This window comes from Epinephelus fuscoguttatus, linkage group LG1 (assembly GCF_011397635.1).
Source record: "Epinephelus fuscoguttatus linkage group LG1, E.fuscoguttatus.final_Chr_v1".
NCBI classification, from domain to species: Eukaryota; Metazoa; Chordata; class Actinopteri; order Perciformes; family Serranidae; genus Epinephelus; species Epinephelus fuscoguttatus.
In genome coordinates this window covers 26,015,569-26,032,926 of record NC_064752.1, presented here as the reverse complement: position 1 = coordinate 26,032,926, position 17,358 = coordinate 26,015,569, and the positions used below count along the sequence as shown (strand labels likewise).

General features: G+C 41.6%; 1 protein-coding gene across 9 annotated transcripts in view; it reads right to left on the bottom strand.

The window, feature by feature from the left end:
• The window catches only part of cacna1da (calcium channel, voltage-dependent, L type, alpha 1D subunit, a), a 90,255-nt gene that overhangs the window by 15,554 nt on the left and 57,343 nt on the right, over nt 1–17,358 (bottom strand). For 3 of the 9 annotated variants that reach the window (XM_049572731.1, XM_049572739.1, XM_049572763.1), the window contains 15 exons: nt 15,645–15,704; nt 14,199–14,305; nt 12,742–12,829; nt 12,539–12,646; nt 12,364–12,416; nt 12,117–12,263; nt 11,788–11,989; nt 11,317–11,475; nt 9,686–9,796; nt 8,704–8,787; nt 2,405–2,437; nt 1,300–1,428; nt 1,131–1,196; nt 943–1,034; nt 557–716 (listed from right to left, as the gene is read on the bottom strand). In XM_049572731.1, coding sequence (XP_049428688.1) covers nt 557–716; nt 943–1,034; nt 1,131–1,196; nt 1,300–1,428; nt 2,405–2,437; nt 8,704–8,787; nt 9,686–9,796; nt 11,317–11,475; nt 11,788–11,989; nt 12,117–12,263; nt 12,364–12,416; nt 12,539–12,646; nt 12,742–12,829; nt 14,199–14,305; nt 15,645–15,704 — 1,599 coding nt within the window. Of the gene's footprint in view, nt 1–556; nt 717–942; nt 1,035–1,130; nt 1,197–1,299; nt 1,429–2,404; nt 2,438–8,703; nt 8,788–9,685; nt 9,797–11,316; nt 11,476–11,787; nt 11,990–12,116; nt 12,264–12,363; nt 12,417–12,538; nt 12,647–12,741; nt 12,830–14,198; nt 14,306–15,644; nt 15,705–15,782; nt 15,843–17,358 lie in introns of all 9 variants that reach the window. The other 6 variants (XM_049572747.1, XM_049572787.1, XM_049572754.1 and 3 more) reach the window with 4 other exon arrangements.

Here is a 17,358-nt window from a genome sequence, read left to right as displayed (position 1 = left end):
TCTCTAAACAGGTTTGATTATACAGATTACTACCGAATTACAGCCATTTACATAACACAACTTTGTTTAGTTCTCTAATTATTCCCTTGAATTAATTATTCAAGGGATGGCTTACCCTAAAATCAAAATACTCTTGAATATAATTATATAATGACCTGCTTACTTAATATCAGGTCATGATTTCTGGTAAAAGAAATTGCTTTTGAGTTTTTCAAATTCATTTTTTTTTTGGCACACTGAGCACCACAAGCCACGTGCCATTGACTGTACTTCCATTATATTGGAAAGAAGGCAAACATCTCTACGGCCAAAACTCAAAGCAGAATTATCTAGACTGATGGATAGCACTGCAGTAAAAGGGGGAAATATGCATTGTTTCCTACTGTAGGAATGACAGCCCTTAAAAATGTATGAAATGTAAAATCTTAAATTTTACAGTGTTCTAGTGACGCTGGTATAAGAAAGTGCATACTGTATGATACAACACTACAAATACTGCACTATGAAGTAAACAGTCAGTAGTAAACCAAACACTGTTCAATTTTTGTGCATGTACCAAGAAGGCGCAGAGCATATAGAAGGTGATGAAGTAAATTATTGCAAATCCACTGCCACAGGTCATCTCCTCCCCGGGGTTGTAGTCGGACTCTGGGTCACACAGTTTCCCTGGCATGCAGGCCAACATGATCTCCTGCCACGCCTCTCCAGTGGCACACCTGGTGAAACAGACAGGTGTGCCAGACACAAATTTATCATTCAGTAACCCAGAAAACTAAAAGCACAGTGAATTTTTTTTCCTGATGACCCCTGACCCCAAAGCCTGCAACCGGTTCCCATTCTGAAGTAGTCAAATACAGGGCACACCCCTCAGCGTCTCTTAGCAACACACACGGAGTGTGACAAGGCGACCTGGGGATGAGAGTAGGCTGAAATCCTACACACCTGAAGAGAAGGAGCACAGCCTGAGGGAAGGTCTGGAAGTTGTTGTTTCTGTTGATGTGCGTGCCATCCACCATGGCAACTTTTCCAAACACCTAATACAAACATATTGCACACATGAATTTAACTGCAACCTCACCATCTCTGGAAACACAGAGGAAAAATATTTTCTGTCACATTTAGTTACCAACCTGCATGCCAATGACAGCGTAGATGAAGAACAGCATGGCTATCAGAAGAGCAACATATGGCAAAGCCTTCAGGCAAAAAAGAGGAGAAAAAAAAACACAGAAGAAGATTAATATCAGCGACTTTAATATTTCTGTCAGTCATTGATCAGATAATGACACTACACCTCACCTGGAAGGATTTGATGAAAGTCCAAAGCAGGGTGCGTATGCCCTCCCCTCTGCTGAGGAGCTTGACCAGCCGCATGACTCGAAACAGACGGAAGAAGGTGATGGAGATGCGAGCGCTGTCCTCCGTGTTCTGTGGACAAACAGTCTGGAGTTAGAGGACGGGAGAGCAACAGAGGATGCAGTGGACACAGAGCACCTGGCTGCGCTTTACAGGATGATGAGGTCTGAGCTGAGACCTGGAGCCAGATACATATGGGCTGAAAGCAGCACTGCAAAACTAGATGTTCAGAGCAAACCTAGTTTTCCATTTAAGGTTTGGACTGGTTTCTTGGTGTGGTGGTAATCTCTGATAGATGTTTAAAGTACAAGGCTACAGATTTTAGACATTTTCTGGTCAAAACATATTTAAATAGAGTCTCTAAAGCAGTGTAGCCACAGCTGATATGTGTCTGTTAGTCTGCGTCCAAAGCACTGTCAGGAGCCCTGTCACTGTACAGACCTACAAGGGGAGGAAGCAAGGAGGCAAGCATGCTGGAGAAAACCTTGCCATACTTGATAGGACACATCTGCACAAGCATGGCACCCTCAGTCCAGAGTCACTGCATGCGGAGTCACAGTGGGGCCAACCCGAACGGGTCGACCAGGAGGTTTCACAGGTCAGAGCTGGTTGACCTGATCCCGGGGGGGGGGGGGGGGGTCACCCATGGGTCACTACCCCACGCAAAAATGGTGGCAGAGACCATGTAGCAGTGTCAACAGCACAAACGTGAAGAGCGGCACAAAAACCGCTCCCACCTAACAGGACACGCAGCGTCACGTTTGAGTGACACACTCTCCTTAGAAATAATTCCAAACATTAAGGAAAATGAAAAGCAAAGTTTTTGAAAAAAAAAAAAGATATATGCAAATTAACAAACCAAACAAATGCGAGAAAACATGGAAAAATAGAGAGAATGGGAACATACCATGAGAGAATAAATGAAACAGAGATAAGCGATAGATCGTAGGTGGTGTAACAGAAAAAAATACCAAACAAAGAAATGCAGATCTAAATATGGCATGGCCCTGAAGGAGGAGAGGGGGGTTGGGGGGGCGGAGCATCTTACCCCCTGCTCATCCACCTGAGGAGTCTCCGTTGGCTTTAAAATCAAAGACCTGTATTAATGACTTGCACAGAGGCTGCAGGTCTCACACACATTGGGCCAAACACGTAAACATTACATTGGAAAAGTCTTTATCACACAACACCAGCACATGTCAGTCAAGACGCAGACAGAACAAAGTCACTACTCTTCTCACTGACGGGACAAAACTGTCTTATTGTTTCACTAGGACAAAGACAGACATTCATGTTTCACTGTCTATGTACACTTAATATAATGACAGACATGACATGTTATCTTAACACTTAGAAAGACTGCCACACAACAGGTTTACAGCTTAACATTCCTACGTGGGACTTGCATGTCAGACTGACAAACAACATGGAATTAATTAATTACTTAGTAACATGTAAGACACAACTTTATCACTCCCCCAGTGTGATGGTCATTAACTGATGGGACTGAATGGGTTTTATGGTTATGATGTCTTTGCCAAGCTTCAGACAACGTTAATGGGAAGTTAACTTACTGATGTAACAAATGTTATGAATTCATGTCATGATAAAAGCACCGTCTGCTATTATTTCAAAGCCTTGACTCACAGCTGATTATTAGATTTTCCTTTCCATTTAGGTGTCAGATTAAGGCACATCAACATATGGCTTAAAGGTCCAGTGTGTAGGATTTAAGGGATACACTGACAGAAATGTAATATAATCTGTTAGTGTATAATATCCTGAAAATGAGAACTGTTGTGTTTTCATTACCTTATAATGAGCTGTTTATATCTACTTATACCATAGTCTAGGTCAGGGGTCAGCAACCTTTACTATCAAAAGAGGCTTTTTTGGCCAAAAAAGCTCTCAAATAATCTGCCTGGAGCCGCAAAACATATTTAAGCTGTATAATGAAGTTAACAGTAGGTCTAAAGATGGCTGCTAACGTTACTAATAGGTCTAAATGAGCATTTATTAATATGTTTTACCACAGGGTGACTACTCTGCAGTGGCACTGGCAGTAAAAGCAAACGAGTATGTCCACGCACTGGACAATTCTCTATTGTCCTCCAAGACGTTTTTCGATCTGGAATTCATAGCTAGATTAACTAAGGAGATCCAAGACAAGCCACAGGTTGCCTACTCCTGGTCCAGGTGAACGCTCTATTCTAATTGGCTGCAGGGTATCCATTAAGATCTGATATTGGACACCTCATCAGGCATCTTCCTTACATAGGAGTGGGTCCTCGTCTATGGAGACTGCCATGCTTCCATTGTAGAATGGACAAACCAAACACTAGCTCTAGATAGGCCCATTTTCTTACTCTCCTCGTCCAATGTCGTGGCCCCTTTGCAATGAGCTGTGTCGGAAAAGTAAAGTTAAATAATTGGGTCTGTTTGTTTTGGAGAGGAGGAGACCTCTGCGGATAATTTGACTCCTGGTAAACCCCTCCAGAATGTCTGGATCTTAGGTTGTTAGAGAGAGCTAGGGCTAGGCTAGAAGTTCGCCACTGACGAGCTGAACAGCATCGGAGAAACACTGATTTGTCATGTGAAACTGCTTTATTCAGTGTATTTATCGGTTTTAATCACCTGGTCTGCTTGTTTTCAAGAGGAGGAGACCTCTGTGAATAATTCCATGTCTGGTTAAAAAAGGCAGGCACATGATAACAGGGGCTAGGCTAGCAGCCTTGTCTGTGACTGGCCTGGTAAAACCGTACTGAAGAATAAACGTTGATTGAATTCTAACCAGAAGAAGTTTCAGCTGGTTGCAATCTGCAATCCTCACCACTAGATGCCACTAAATCCCCCTTAACCCTACACACTGGACCTTTAACTGGACAAACTCATACACTGTGTGCATCATTAATGGCGCAGATTAAAAGGTTTGGAGTACATATAAAACAGCTGCAATCTCACTCTCCTCTGGGTTGCAATGACTTGATGTAAACCAAGTATTTTTCAGTGGCTTGAGATGAAAATGCTTGCTGACCAAAAAGCATAATAAAATAATTGATCTACACACTCACTCACACAAATCCACACCCATACACAGTTTGCAATTCACGTCATTGACAATAAATTACAAGATATCAGCAGTATTCGGCGAGCATTTGTACACAGAAAAAAGTCCAGGTGCAAAATAAAATCAGTCACAGTGGTGGCGGTTAGGTTGAACCTGTATGATAATGTGATTTTTTTGCAAAAGAATGAGCTTTACGCAACACTGAAAAGAGTCATATCAGGAGGCTCAGCACTGAAAACAAAGAGATACTCCAGACAGATATGGCTTCATTCAAATCCCTCAGCACGATACTTTACATACCGCCAGTATGAGGTGCAGAATGAGCAGAAATGATAAAATAAAAAGTAGAATTAGCTTGAGGAGGTTCTTTAGGTAATCCTGGCCACAGCGTTGATGGAGCATGCGTTCAGCATTGCCACGTTGCTGGGGAAGCACTGCACGCACACGCAAGACGTTTGGATGATGAGGAGCCATTGGTGAACTCATAGCAATGCAGCAACTCATGCATGTCAGTAGTGCCCTCCAAAAAGAAAAAGAAAAAACTGCCATAGCAGGGCGCTCTCACAGTCCGGTGCAGAAAGAGAGGTGAATGAACAACAGGAGAGAAGAAAGAGAGAGACAGAGAGAGAGGAGGAGGAGGAAACCAGAGGAAGAGACCAGTACTGGGACAGAAGGTAAAACCACACAGATTGAGTCATACTGGAACAGGACGGAGAGGAAAGGCAGAGAGGTGTAAAGAGGAGAGAGTTACAGTTGGAGTTCATGCACCTGACTGGAGTCTACACACCTGCGCTACACATGAGCTCCATTCTGAGCTTTAAGAGCTCACTACAGGAAGACAGAACAAAACACAGAGACAATCACTCACAGAGACACAAACACAAGATCATCAAAGAACCTCAAACTCAGCTGCATTAAACCACCATCAGTGTAAATGTACAAAAATAACCACTAAATCAGTGTCTTCTGATCCGCCGAAGAATTTCTTAGCTCCCAGATTCTTACCTGATCAGTGTATGGTGAAAGGATGCTGAGACTTTAATTTGAGGACTGTATCTGAAGCCTAATTTAAGTTTTTAATTCAAGTGTTTCTATTGATTTCACTCCATGACTCATCTGTTTTACCTAACGTTGATGCATTCAATCAAAAATCTGTGAAGCTGCAGTGGCCTATACAACTTTAAGCAAAGCAAAAAACAACATTTCTCAAAATTCTCACACTGTATTTCAGCTTTTCAAGCAGATTAAGCACCACAGATTCTATTTTAAATTTGTTCTTATTGTTGTGTAGGACGGACAAACTCTGAGCTCCAGGGCCATTCTGTCTGGAGGTAAAGATCGAGGGGTATGGCAAGAGAGAGAGGGCAAACTGCACAAGGCTCTATGGAAAAAACTGACCGGAGGGGAATGGAGCGGGTGGCCGAGCGCCATCTGTGAGAGGCGGGACATGGAAAGGATGTTAGGGAGTGAGGTAAATTAGCTGACGCTTCCCAGCATGCATTTGGAGAGGTCACAGCAGTCGAGTGAGAAACTAAACAATCACACAGCTCATGGCTGGAATGGCAAGCAAGCAGCAAAAAATTAAAATGCAAACCCATGGTAGATCAGCTGTTAGAGATGATTACATTAATGTCTGATCTAGTCAGTTTGCTGTGTGACACAAACAGCAACAACAACATGCAACGCAAACCACAAATAAATGTAAATGGTGGATGAAAGGTGCCTCACAAGAACCACTGTGACAGTCCTTGTGATATCAACATCATGTCCCCAGCATTCACCACACACTTCATACACACAGCACACCTTAAAGTACAAACTGTACACATGTAAAACACACATGCAGAACAATAAAAACCTACACACACTACCACCACCACCACTCTATGTTTTAAACAAAGTTAGTGCTTGTTTATACACTCATGCAGACACACACTTAGGAGAACAAACTGAGAAAACACAGAAAACATGAGATATAACTCCAGAAAAACAGCACTGCAGCTCAGACGTGAGAGCACTCAGGAGGGGGGGAGGAGGGGCCAGTTGAGCACTGAGTCTCGGGTACACTGCACCTCTAACAAGCACCATCATCACTATAACTATTCCTTTTGGTCTCGTAGCATTCCTGGTGTTTGTGTCCTGGACTACAAATTTTTACTCAGCCCAGTCACCAGAAGAAAATACTGGCATCGTGCGATTCTACAAACCATGAAAACATTACATTTGACATTTCATATATATCACAACATTTCTAAAGTGCTGTAAGTGTTGTAATTCAGCGAGTCATTGTTGTGTTCCCAGCAGATTTTTTGGCACCAAATATGGGTGTTTTGTTGCAACCTGTCAGTGTTTTTCCAGCGGCTTTTTAGGCACAAAAAGTAATTGTTTTTTACTGAGACATCACTGTTTTTGAGGTCAGGATAGTGGCCTGGAAGGTGGTTATTTTTTACAGAGACATTGCTGGTTTCCGGCCAGGATTGTTCTCCCCAAAACATAATCTTTTCCCAGTCATTAACAAGTGGTTTCTGTGTCTAAACACAACCACACGTTAACCACAGCCAGTGGTGTTTTTACATTAGGAGCCTGTGAGACACAGCTCCACCAGTGGGCGCTGTTTTGCAAAAGAAGATTATAGATTTTTCAATGTCAGACTGAATAATGAGTTTAGGTTGGTAGCAAACTCAACTTTGTCTCCTTAATGGATTTTTTTGCCATTTTTTATCACATGCTGAGTGCAATTACTTCTCTAGAGATTTTTTTTGAAGTGTAGTAGTGTGTGAATTTGTCTTTGTGCCTATGCTGCTCGCCTCTTTTTGCTTGGTGGGGCATGGCAGAGTTGGCCCTACACCAGCAATGTTGTTGACTGGATAAACTGCTGCGAGTGTTGTGAGTATAGATAATATATGTTATGTCTGAATTACATCATCAGATTGTCTTGTATTTTCTTGAATGTTGTCATTCCAAAGTCGCCACTAACCACAGCATTGCTGAAACGTGAAGTTTCAGTGTATCTGCTACACAATCAGGTGCAAATGTAATGTGTCCGTGGTTTCCAGACATGTTCAATGCCGACATTTATTCTGGCAACTGGGTTGCTTTACCATTTTTGCAAACTCAAAGCAAGCACAACAAAGTAGGTCACAGGCATTAAGTCTTTGTTTTAGGTGTTTTTGTAAAGAGCCAAGCCATAAAGAGAAGAGTATTTTTATAGTTGACTAATGTAGAGAAGTAGTTACCCACTATTTTATCAAGCCTTGACATGAATTTACACTGACTTTGAGCAACACTGAAATAAGCTTTCAATTAAAATTAAATCTACTGTTCTATGAAGATTACAGAGATCTATTTTTGCCTGAGTCAGTAAAACATTTGTTTTGAATCCACTGTAAAGGGGTCCCGAAGATAAAGTTGTTATAAACAACAGGTTACACACACACAACATTTTTGGTCTTTGCCATACTTGCCTCTACAAGTTTCTATGGAAACAAAACGAACAAGAGTAAGAATTAGACAACCACATCATAAATCATCCTGCTCTGAACCAAACACAGGCCTCAGTGCACAGAGAAATGTGACAGACTCCTGTCTTTGACCCGGCCGCGTCCGAGGGTTAACAATCAGCACGTTCATCAGACATTTTGTTATGAGTCCTGCAACAAAGACTACTGCGACACACTGACAATAAAACATTTAGCAGAAGCAAACAAGACAGACTATTTGATTAACTCAGTGTACTGTTGATGTAGCAGCAACAACAACAGGTCATAAATGAAGGTCAAACTGAAGCTTTACAGAACCAGCCAATGGCACTTTAACACCTAGGAATGGCTTTCTACAAATACAAATACAAAGTTTTAACATGCTTGATAAAAATGGAAGCTCTTAGTTTAGCAGATAATATTTTAAAGTTGAGGTTATAACTGAACATACTAGAGCAGAGGTTCCCAAACAAAGTCTAAGGGGTCATCAAGAAATAAGAAAAAAGATTTCTGTGACTTAATTGTGTTGTTTGTTCTGTGCTTATGAAATACTGCGTACTTAGGGACTCTAAAATCTTTCAAATGAAAGAAATCAGAGGGGAATAAAATACAAATAATGACGCGATCTGCTCTCAACTCTTGTCAAGAGAGTCAGGAATTCGTCGTTTCATTTTCAGGGTCCTCAAGACAAAGAGGTTGGGAACCACTGCACTAGAGCGTGAGAATAATTCTGGCAACTGTCATGTGGCTTTCCTGTAAGGCTTCAGTTCAACTTGGAAGGCAGAAGAAAGTAGTACTTACATTAACTTCAGTGATAGCAATATCGACGACGCTACCAACAACAATTAAGGCATCAAATGTGTTCCAAGCATCAGCGAAATAGTGCTGTTAATGCATGGTGGTTACATGTAAGGGGTAAAGATGGGAATGAAAGAGAAAGGCCGAGAAGAGAAGGAGGAGGAAACAGAATCAGACGGATGATCAGAAGAGGGGGTGTAATGAAATGGCAGGGTCAGGGGAGGACAAGAAGAGAGAAGAAAGCAGATATTAAGTATTAAGAGTGGTCAGATAAAAAGCCAGAAATCAGAGTCCTGCCGTGGAAACCTGCAGTGTGAGCCGAGGTGGCCCGAACAGAGAGAGGTCAGAGAGCAGCGGGGCTCGTTGTAGCTCAGCTTTACTTACATCAATCTCACTGAGAACAATGTCTACTATGCTGCCAATCACAACCAGGGCGTCGAACACATTCCAAGCATCCCCAAAATAGCCCTGAGTGAGGCGGAGCGAGTGGTGGGCAAGTAGGGTGTGAGATCAGCACAAAGAAAAAGTCTTTATTCTTACACTGAAATGTATGTTTTGGTTATTTAAAACACACGAGCTCCCGCTGGCTACTTCAGCTGAAGGGCTCAAAATTATAGTGCACTGATTTACAGATTGTGGCTGAGCTGCAGAGTACTAGATCTGCACTAAACTGATGTTGATACTAACTTGCGGAAACACTGAGTGCTATTATATTCAAAAGGAAAGTCAGCACTGCATCCCACACTCGGTTTCTTACTAGCATCCTGTCCTTCTTCTCAACACAGAGCTGTTGGCCGGGATGTTGAGGGGAAAATGAGAAAACCATTCACTGACTCATCAGTTTGCACATGTTCATGAACACTGCTCCATTCTTATACATTTAAGCAACAATTCAGCATTACAGTGGAACGCCTATTTAGTCACTTTAACTTGACAGTTAAATGGATGTGATTGTGAGTGAGGCCGTTTGTGTGCGGTGACTCACCCTGGGTTTGAAAGCGATGAGTTTGAGAACCATTTCCACAGTGAAGACAGCAGTGAAGACCATGTTAAGGATGTCCATTACATAGTTAAAGAGCGCCGACTGGCCGTAGTGCTGCAGAGAGGAGATAAAGAGGGGCAGTTAAAGAAAACTGAAGAAAAGGGAGCTGCAATTATTTCCTTCATGACTGATAAAAACAGAAAATTATATGATAAGAAAGAGAAATAGCATTAAAGTGATTCTTTTAAAGTGAGGTTGTATGAGGTGCCTGCTTATAGTCACTGTATTCCCTACAGTAGATGTCAGTCAGCATGCCCCCAATTTGGAGAAGCAGACTAGAGTACCGACAAGCTAAGCAATGTACTGCTGTGGATCAACATCAGTTTAAGTGTATGCTATATCTGAAACATTTACACTACTTTACCTAAGTGTCAGACAGCGATTTTCTACAGGAGAACTGGAGTTATTATATCATTCTCTTCAAAGTCAGACTCCATTGAAAAAACAGTAATTTAACATCCCTGAGCACAGGAGCTGCTGGTCTACCACTGCCTCGATCAGTTAGTTTGTTTGTGGTATTGTGTGACTTTAGTGTTTTAAGGGTTAGTTCGGATTTACTCACAATAAGTCCCACAATAATACAAACAAACTGATCGAGGCAACTCCTCCTGTTCTCCTCCTGTTCCTCAGTGACCTAAAATTACTGTTTTTGTCAATGGAGTCTGGTGGCTTTGACCAGGAGCTTAAATGGGGAAATGAAGCTGTCAATGGGATCCTTGTCACAACAAGCTGTCTGCGGCAAGTTAAAGCACTAAAAATATTCTCTAAACTGCTATTGATGTTTTCAGGTGGAAACCCTGCCTGTTCCTCCAAACCAAGGGCGTGCCGACGGCCATCTACTGTAAGTAATACACTGAGGATATATCATACAACCATCACTTAAAAAGATCCCAGCTATCCCTTGAAAAGGACTACCTTTAAAGCCACTATGTGTATTTTATTTATGTGATTATAGTATCCTACACATTACTCTGAAGGTTTAAGTTTTATGTTGGAAGAAAAATTAAACAATCTGAATTAAAATTTGCGTTGCTTTCAGTCCATTTATCTCCTTGTCCCTGGGTCTGCTTGCATTCACGTCTACCACACTGTCTTTTTTCATAATACCACTGGAGGGAGCCAAAATGAAACATTTTAAAATTGTACACAAAGTAACTGAAAAAAAACTGTACTGCTAATATGGCAGCTAAGCAGGAAGGAAGCTAGCAGTAAGGTTACTAGAAACATAATGACACTAATTCATCGATATTGATGAAAATATTTTTTTATCATTATCGACTAGCGTTTGATACATTTTTTTGGACTACAAAACATATTTACGTATTTATGTATTGACTATATTTCCCAAAATGTCTGCACATTCACAAGTATTATTAAACAAACTTTTTCTCAACCCCTGCTTCCAAACTACACAAACACTACATATGAGCTCTTAATATATGTGATCTTCAGTACTACCACTAAATAATTCTTATTGTCAAGCGTGACCTCAATTCTTTTGAACAAATTCTATTTTATTTTTTGTCACAGAGCTGGTTGTTTTTCAGCGGTGTTAATACAGTGTGACTTCTTACCTGTACGGCCAGGCAGAGCGTGTTGAGCATGATGAGCACAAACATGATGTACTCAAACCCAGTGGAGTTCACCACATACCAGAACTTGTACTGGTACGGGTTCTTAGGGATGTACCTCCTCAGTGGACGCGCCTTCAGAGCGTACTCCACACACTGACGCTGCACACAAATACACAAAGTTGGTTTTAATGCTCAGTTAAAGACACACTTGTTACTCTCATTTGGGTCAAAACCAGACCATCTATATGAGCTACAATGTTAACAATGTGATGGTAATCATCAGTTTGAGGATTTTCACAAAGAACTGCCAAATGAGACTTTTGTAAATTTCAGCTTTTTCCTCACACATTACCACAACGTCAAGAGACAGTGCTGCTTATTAGCTGTTTTGTGGAATAAGTTCATATGAGTATATTTTAACACACACAGAGACACACTGCTTCCACATTTCATAAAAACCTGCTGACTGACCTGATTTTTGTCGAGTTCACAGTTTTTGTACTCTTTCTCTCCTTGTTCCTGAAATGTGACGATCACAAAACCTACAAAGATGTTCATCATGAAGAAAGCAATGATGATGATGTAGATGATGAAGAAGATTGAAATCTCCACACGGTAGTTGTAAATGGGACCCAGGTTCTCCCTGTTGGAGTCGATTGCCTTGTACAGTAACCTGAGGAGAGATGAAAACACAGAGCATGTGATCCCGTTTCTCTAAATTCCTGTCCATGATAATATTGAGATCTGCCTTCTCTTGTTGTCAGAGCTTTAATAACAAGATTAAACAGTTTGAGTCTTACGCAGGCCAGCCTTCAAACGTGGACACAGTGAACAGAGCCATCATAGCCATGAGGACGTTGTCAAAGTTGAAGTCGCTGTTGTGCCACACTCGCTTGTGGATGGTCGGCTGGTTCACGTCTCCATCCTTATACAGGATGTATGTGCCCCTATGAGAAAGCCATATGTTACATGAAGGTTATCAAGACTGCAACTGGGATGATAACTGCAGGTGATTAACTGTGAAGGAACAAGATGAGTAAAACTAACTTGCACTCTTCTGGACTGGACTTGGCTTCATCCGTGCAGCGATAGAACTTCCCCTGTAAAGGAAAACATGTTCATGCTAACAATGCACATTTTAGTGCATTTTTTAAGTATCAACTAAATATCTCTGACTTAGCGTTGAATACTATTTTTTTTTTTTTAACTCAACACTGCTGACCTTAAACAGTTGCACCCCTATACAGGCGAACATGAACTGGAGCAGGGTGGTGACGATCATGATGTTACCGATAGTTCTGATGGCCACAAACACGCACTGCACCACATGCTGTAAGACAGAGACAACAACATGTTTACAGATTGTGGCACCCACACTGATCATGGTTAGACAAGCTGCAGGTTGACTTTGTGATGAGGTCTCACCTTTAGGCCCTTGGCTCGGTTGATGGCCCTCAGGGGTCGAAGGACACGCAGGACCCTGAGAATCTTCACCACTGAGATGGCCGAGGACCTGAACAATGAAATCAAATGGGTGTGGAGTTAGTTTAAAAGCCTGATATTCCAGAATAAGGATTAATATGACGAAATCCTTTTCAACAAGAAGTACCAGGAACTAAATTTAGTTTCTGTGCCTTAGCTCTTGGTGCCAAAATACCCTCTCAGGGTGAGTACTTTCTGATGGACTGGATGGAACTACTGAGATGGATTTCGGGGGGCTGACTGATGCTGACTATTCAAACACAAAATTCTTGGCTGCTACAACTTGTTTACAGCTTTATTCACACAATAAGGAAGCACTGGCTGACACTGGAATCAATATTAGGACAATAGTGGGACATTTCTTGTAATATTTACTGACAACAATCAAAGTTATGTTGACTGCTTCCCGACTAATCTTAAAATAAAAAGAGTGAGTGGATGTGTGTGAGAATGAGACACAAGCAGGAGTGAATGAAGGAGAAAGAGAGAGTGGTGATCAGGAGAAGAAAGTGAACTGTTAAAGTTGGAGTGAGGAACTTTTATAAATAAATGAACGTCTGTTAAATTGAAGCTCTCACCAAACACGCTCACACAATATTGATTAATCACTGCCGACGAAAAGACCACAGCGATGGAACAGCAGCTAGGAGTGTGGCGGAAAATCCCAAGATGTGTTTAAGAAACATTTCTGGAGTGAATGCTCCAGAGAAGAAGAAACTCAGCATTCAGGGGAAGGATTAAAGGCAACAAAAGACGTGAAGAGAGCGTCCCTGAGGGTGGGGAGACACAGAACTCACCTGCAGGCGTATGATATAAACGTACGTGGACAGTATTTGCGTAATTTCTGTCACTGCCACAGGGTGGAGACTCTAGTTGAAATGTGTTGGTCTGTCCATGAATCAATAAGGATTTTTAACTACAGTCGGAGTGCCTTGGATTAATTTCTGGACTGTCTGCCTTAACCTTTACACTGAGTGAGCTGGTCAGTCGTTGTTTTTTTAATCTTTATGTTTATTTAGTTTATTTATTACAATTTACTACACAGTGCATCAACCCAGTGTGGCACTCCCTATTTTTCTTCTATGCACTCAAGCTTTAAGCATAATTAAATAATCATAAAGCACTTCACATATTGTCCACTCTAATACAGGAGCTTCTGGGGTTTTCAGCACTTTTGTATGTTTCTACACATCTATTAATTTCATCCATACAAACATCAGGGTCATACACAGCTTAATTTGCTTAATTTTCATGTTTACTTAAAAGGGTATGAAAAAAGAGGTCTTTGAGTTTCCTGTGGCGCTTTTGTTTCTGGAACTCTGTTGCTCAGACAGGGCTAAAATTGCGCTCATTAATTCAACAATCAGGAGGCAAATGTGTCTGCGTTTGTTTGTACTCACTGAATACCAAAGGAGACGAGAGAAACTCCCACCACCAACAGATCCAGGAGGTTGAAGTAATTCCTACAGAATGCCCCTTTATGGAGAAAGGCTCCGTATGTCGTCATCTGAGGGTATGACAGAGGAAGTTAGAGGAGCAAATGGCACAAGAAAAACACACACATTTCATCCGACGCACACTAAGACACACACAAATACAGACTTACACTTCGGAAGACACACACACAAACACACACACACACAGATAATTATGTTAAATAGGAAAAACTATATCCGCACACATCACTCTCCACCTTGCACACGCGCACACGTCTCCACACTCTTTTAGATCACTCTGATTCGGGGTGGCGAGCTCAGAGCGGTGAAACAGGAGGCTAGATCTACCCTCGCCACCCCCACAGCCCTTAACTACATGAATGTAGTAGTAAGTCATTCATTTCACAATTCACTATGGGATGAGGCAATAAAACATGCATTTTGTTGCCATGACTTCAGGGATATTTACCACCTGCAAGAGCTCTAGTTATAGTGATTGGAAAGTAGAAATGGCCTTACTGTCACATTCATGTGGACCGTCATCTTAAAGCACATTCCAATATGTTCTTTAATAGTTCAGAATAAGGGGAAGCAGCTCCCATTAAAACTTCAGAGTTCAGCAGGCAGAGAAGAAAAACCAGCCAAAATAACTCCTCGTCAAATAATAAAAGTAAAGGATTAATCTTCCGAGTGCATGTAAATGTGGAGCCTTGCAGAGAGACGGAGAGAGGAGAGCGCTAACCAGGAGCACTGGAGAATTTGAAGTAAAGCAACAATAGACTTGGCAGGTTTTTGTGCCCAAATGGCTGCAGACGCAACTCCACATTTCTATGCACTCAGTCGGGGAAAGCAGACTGAACCATGCTCGGCAGGAACATGGTTGGTTGTGCCCCCTCTTTTATGGGTAATCTGAAGAGCAGTCAGTACGAGAGGCATGGAGTCAGCTTTGACTGGAGTTGACTTCGAACACCTCCCTGAAGATGACCTCGAGCTCAACTTCAGCCAACGCCTTTTTTCAATGTCTGAACAGCCCATTAAAAATGTGTGGCATCGCACAAAGGGTTGCATCATGTTTTACATATCTGCATCATCATTATCATTTCAGCGATGACTGCCCGAATGATGTGACACCCATGTGAGTATGTAATGTAATGTAGATGTGATGTTTCCTTCCCCCAGCATGAGTTCTTTCATTAGTGTGTTTTGAACAGATCTTGTGTTTGTGTAAGTGTGTGCAAAGTAACAACTCCAATATTTCTTTTTCTTTTTTTTTCTTTTTTTTTTAAAAGAGGTGCCATGAAGAAAAAAGTAAATAAGAGAAAGGAAACAAACAAGCCAGGTTGTACTGAGTGGCAGGTGACACACAAGGAGAGAATGCAGCAAGGCTCTCGTTGTCATTTAAGGGGTTACCTTCAATATGATCTCAAATGTAAACATACTAGTGAAGACATAATCTGCATAGCCTAGGACCTGGAAGGCAACGAGACGTTTGGAGTGTTATTGGGGTGTGGTTAGTCACAGCACGGACAGGGGACACATGGCATTTACCTTCAATACGATCTCAACAGTAAAGATAGCCGTGAAAGCATAGTCAAAGTAACCAAGTATCTGCAAAAAGCAACGTACATGTTTAACAAAGACAGTTATCGTGCAGATTTATACATAATAAGATGAATGAATGAAAAGAAAAAGAACATTTGAAGCATTTTCTGGAGAGAGTTTGTCAGAGTTAACATCATATAGTACATTATAACTTCATAAACTGCAAAGTGATCTTACTACTCCATCATTTCTAATGCAGTATATATCATAAATAACCACAGTAACATTAGTGATCATAGTGCAGGACTGTACCAGTGTTTTTGCCTGTTTTAGCTTATAAAATATAAATTGCATATCCTTGACATTATCGTCAGCTAAAGTGTACCCTGAGTTCAAACCCTCCACACAGCGAGGGAGGTTCATTTAAATTCAGTGTTTCAGAAACCTGACACCAGCTTGACATTAAGTACATCCCTGTGAAATAATCTTTCCCCTTCATTTTGGCTGCGGTTACACTTGTCTTTTCAATGGGACTTTTGTCATCCGATCACGCCGGGACGCATTAACTGTCAAGTCTGTACGCTCCAAGTCTGTTGCTGGCACAGTGATCCGATCAGCGGGCTCACAGGCCAAAGTGGCCTGGCTCACATTAAGTTTGGATCCCAGCGAGGCCGAGGCAGCATGTGGGTATAATCTGGACAATTTATCAAACGTAGGTCTCGCGTCATTTTCCGGCCACATGGGAGTTCATCTCAAAGGGGAAGACCGGGGCTGGAGCACAGCTGAGGCCAGTTGTCTTATCCCACTGTGGTCTGATACTACTGTGCACCACTAGCTGCGTTAATCACTCGCTTCTGCTGCTCTCGCCACAACAAAGCACATCTTGTACAGGGCCTTGCCACCATTACAAAATTAACAAATTATAAAGAAAACAAGGTGACCAGGGTTTCGGTTATCCAGTAATTACCGTTTGACTGGAAAAATGTGCTGAATCTCCCCAATCCTGATGCCTCGTTTCCACTTACATATGTGACTGGTGTCTGTAGATGGATGATGCCTCTAGTGTCCAATGCAAGGAAGTGCATTTCATTACAGATCGATAGAAACCTGATAGAAACTACCGGAGGCCATTGGCGAGACTAATTTTGTGTGTTTCTCGCCATCTCTGCCAGTTTGGAAAAGGTGCTTGGAAGATTACTGGAACAAAAACAGGACCTGCCAGATACGTTGCATGTTTTGTAAAATTAAAAAGACGTATGAACAACTGAACATAATGTCATAATGACAATCTGACTGTGTATAATGTATAACCATGTTTTAGCAGAACAACAAGAAAAAATAGACAAACAAGTTCTTTTTAATTAGAAAAGAATTACTTGACAATCAACACAGGTGACTGAATTGAATGAAATAGCCTGTTAGCCAGTTAGCAACCTGTTAGCTAAGCTAGCACATGGTCATACGGTCTCTCCAAAATCCATCCAAAAGTAAACATTTTTTTAACGTACTCGGGGCAAAGTCCGAACCAAAATATTACGAAGGGGAGGAGTTTCGCAGGCACATTGGATGTCACAGAGAGTCG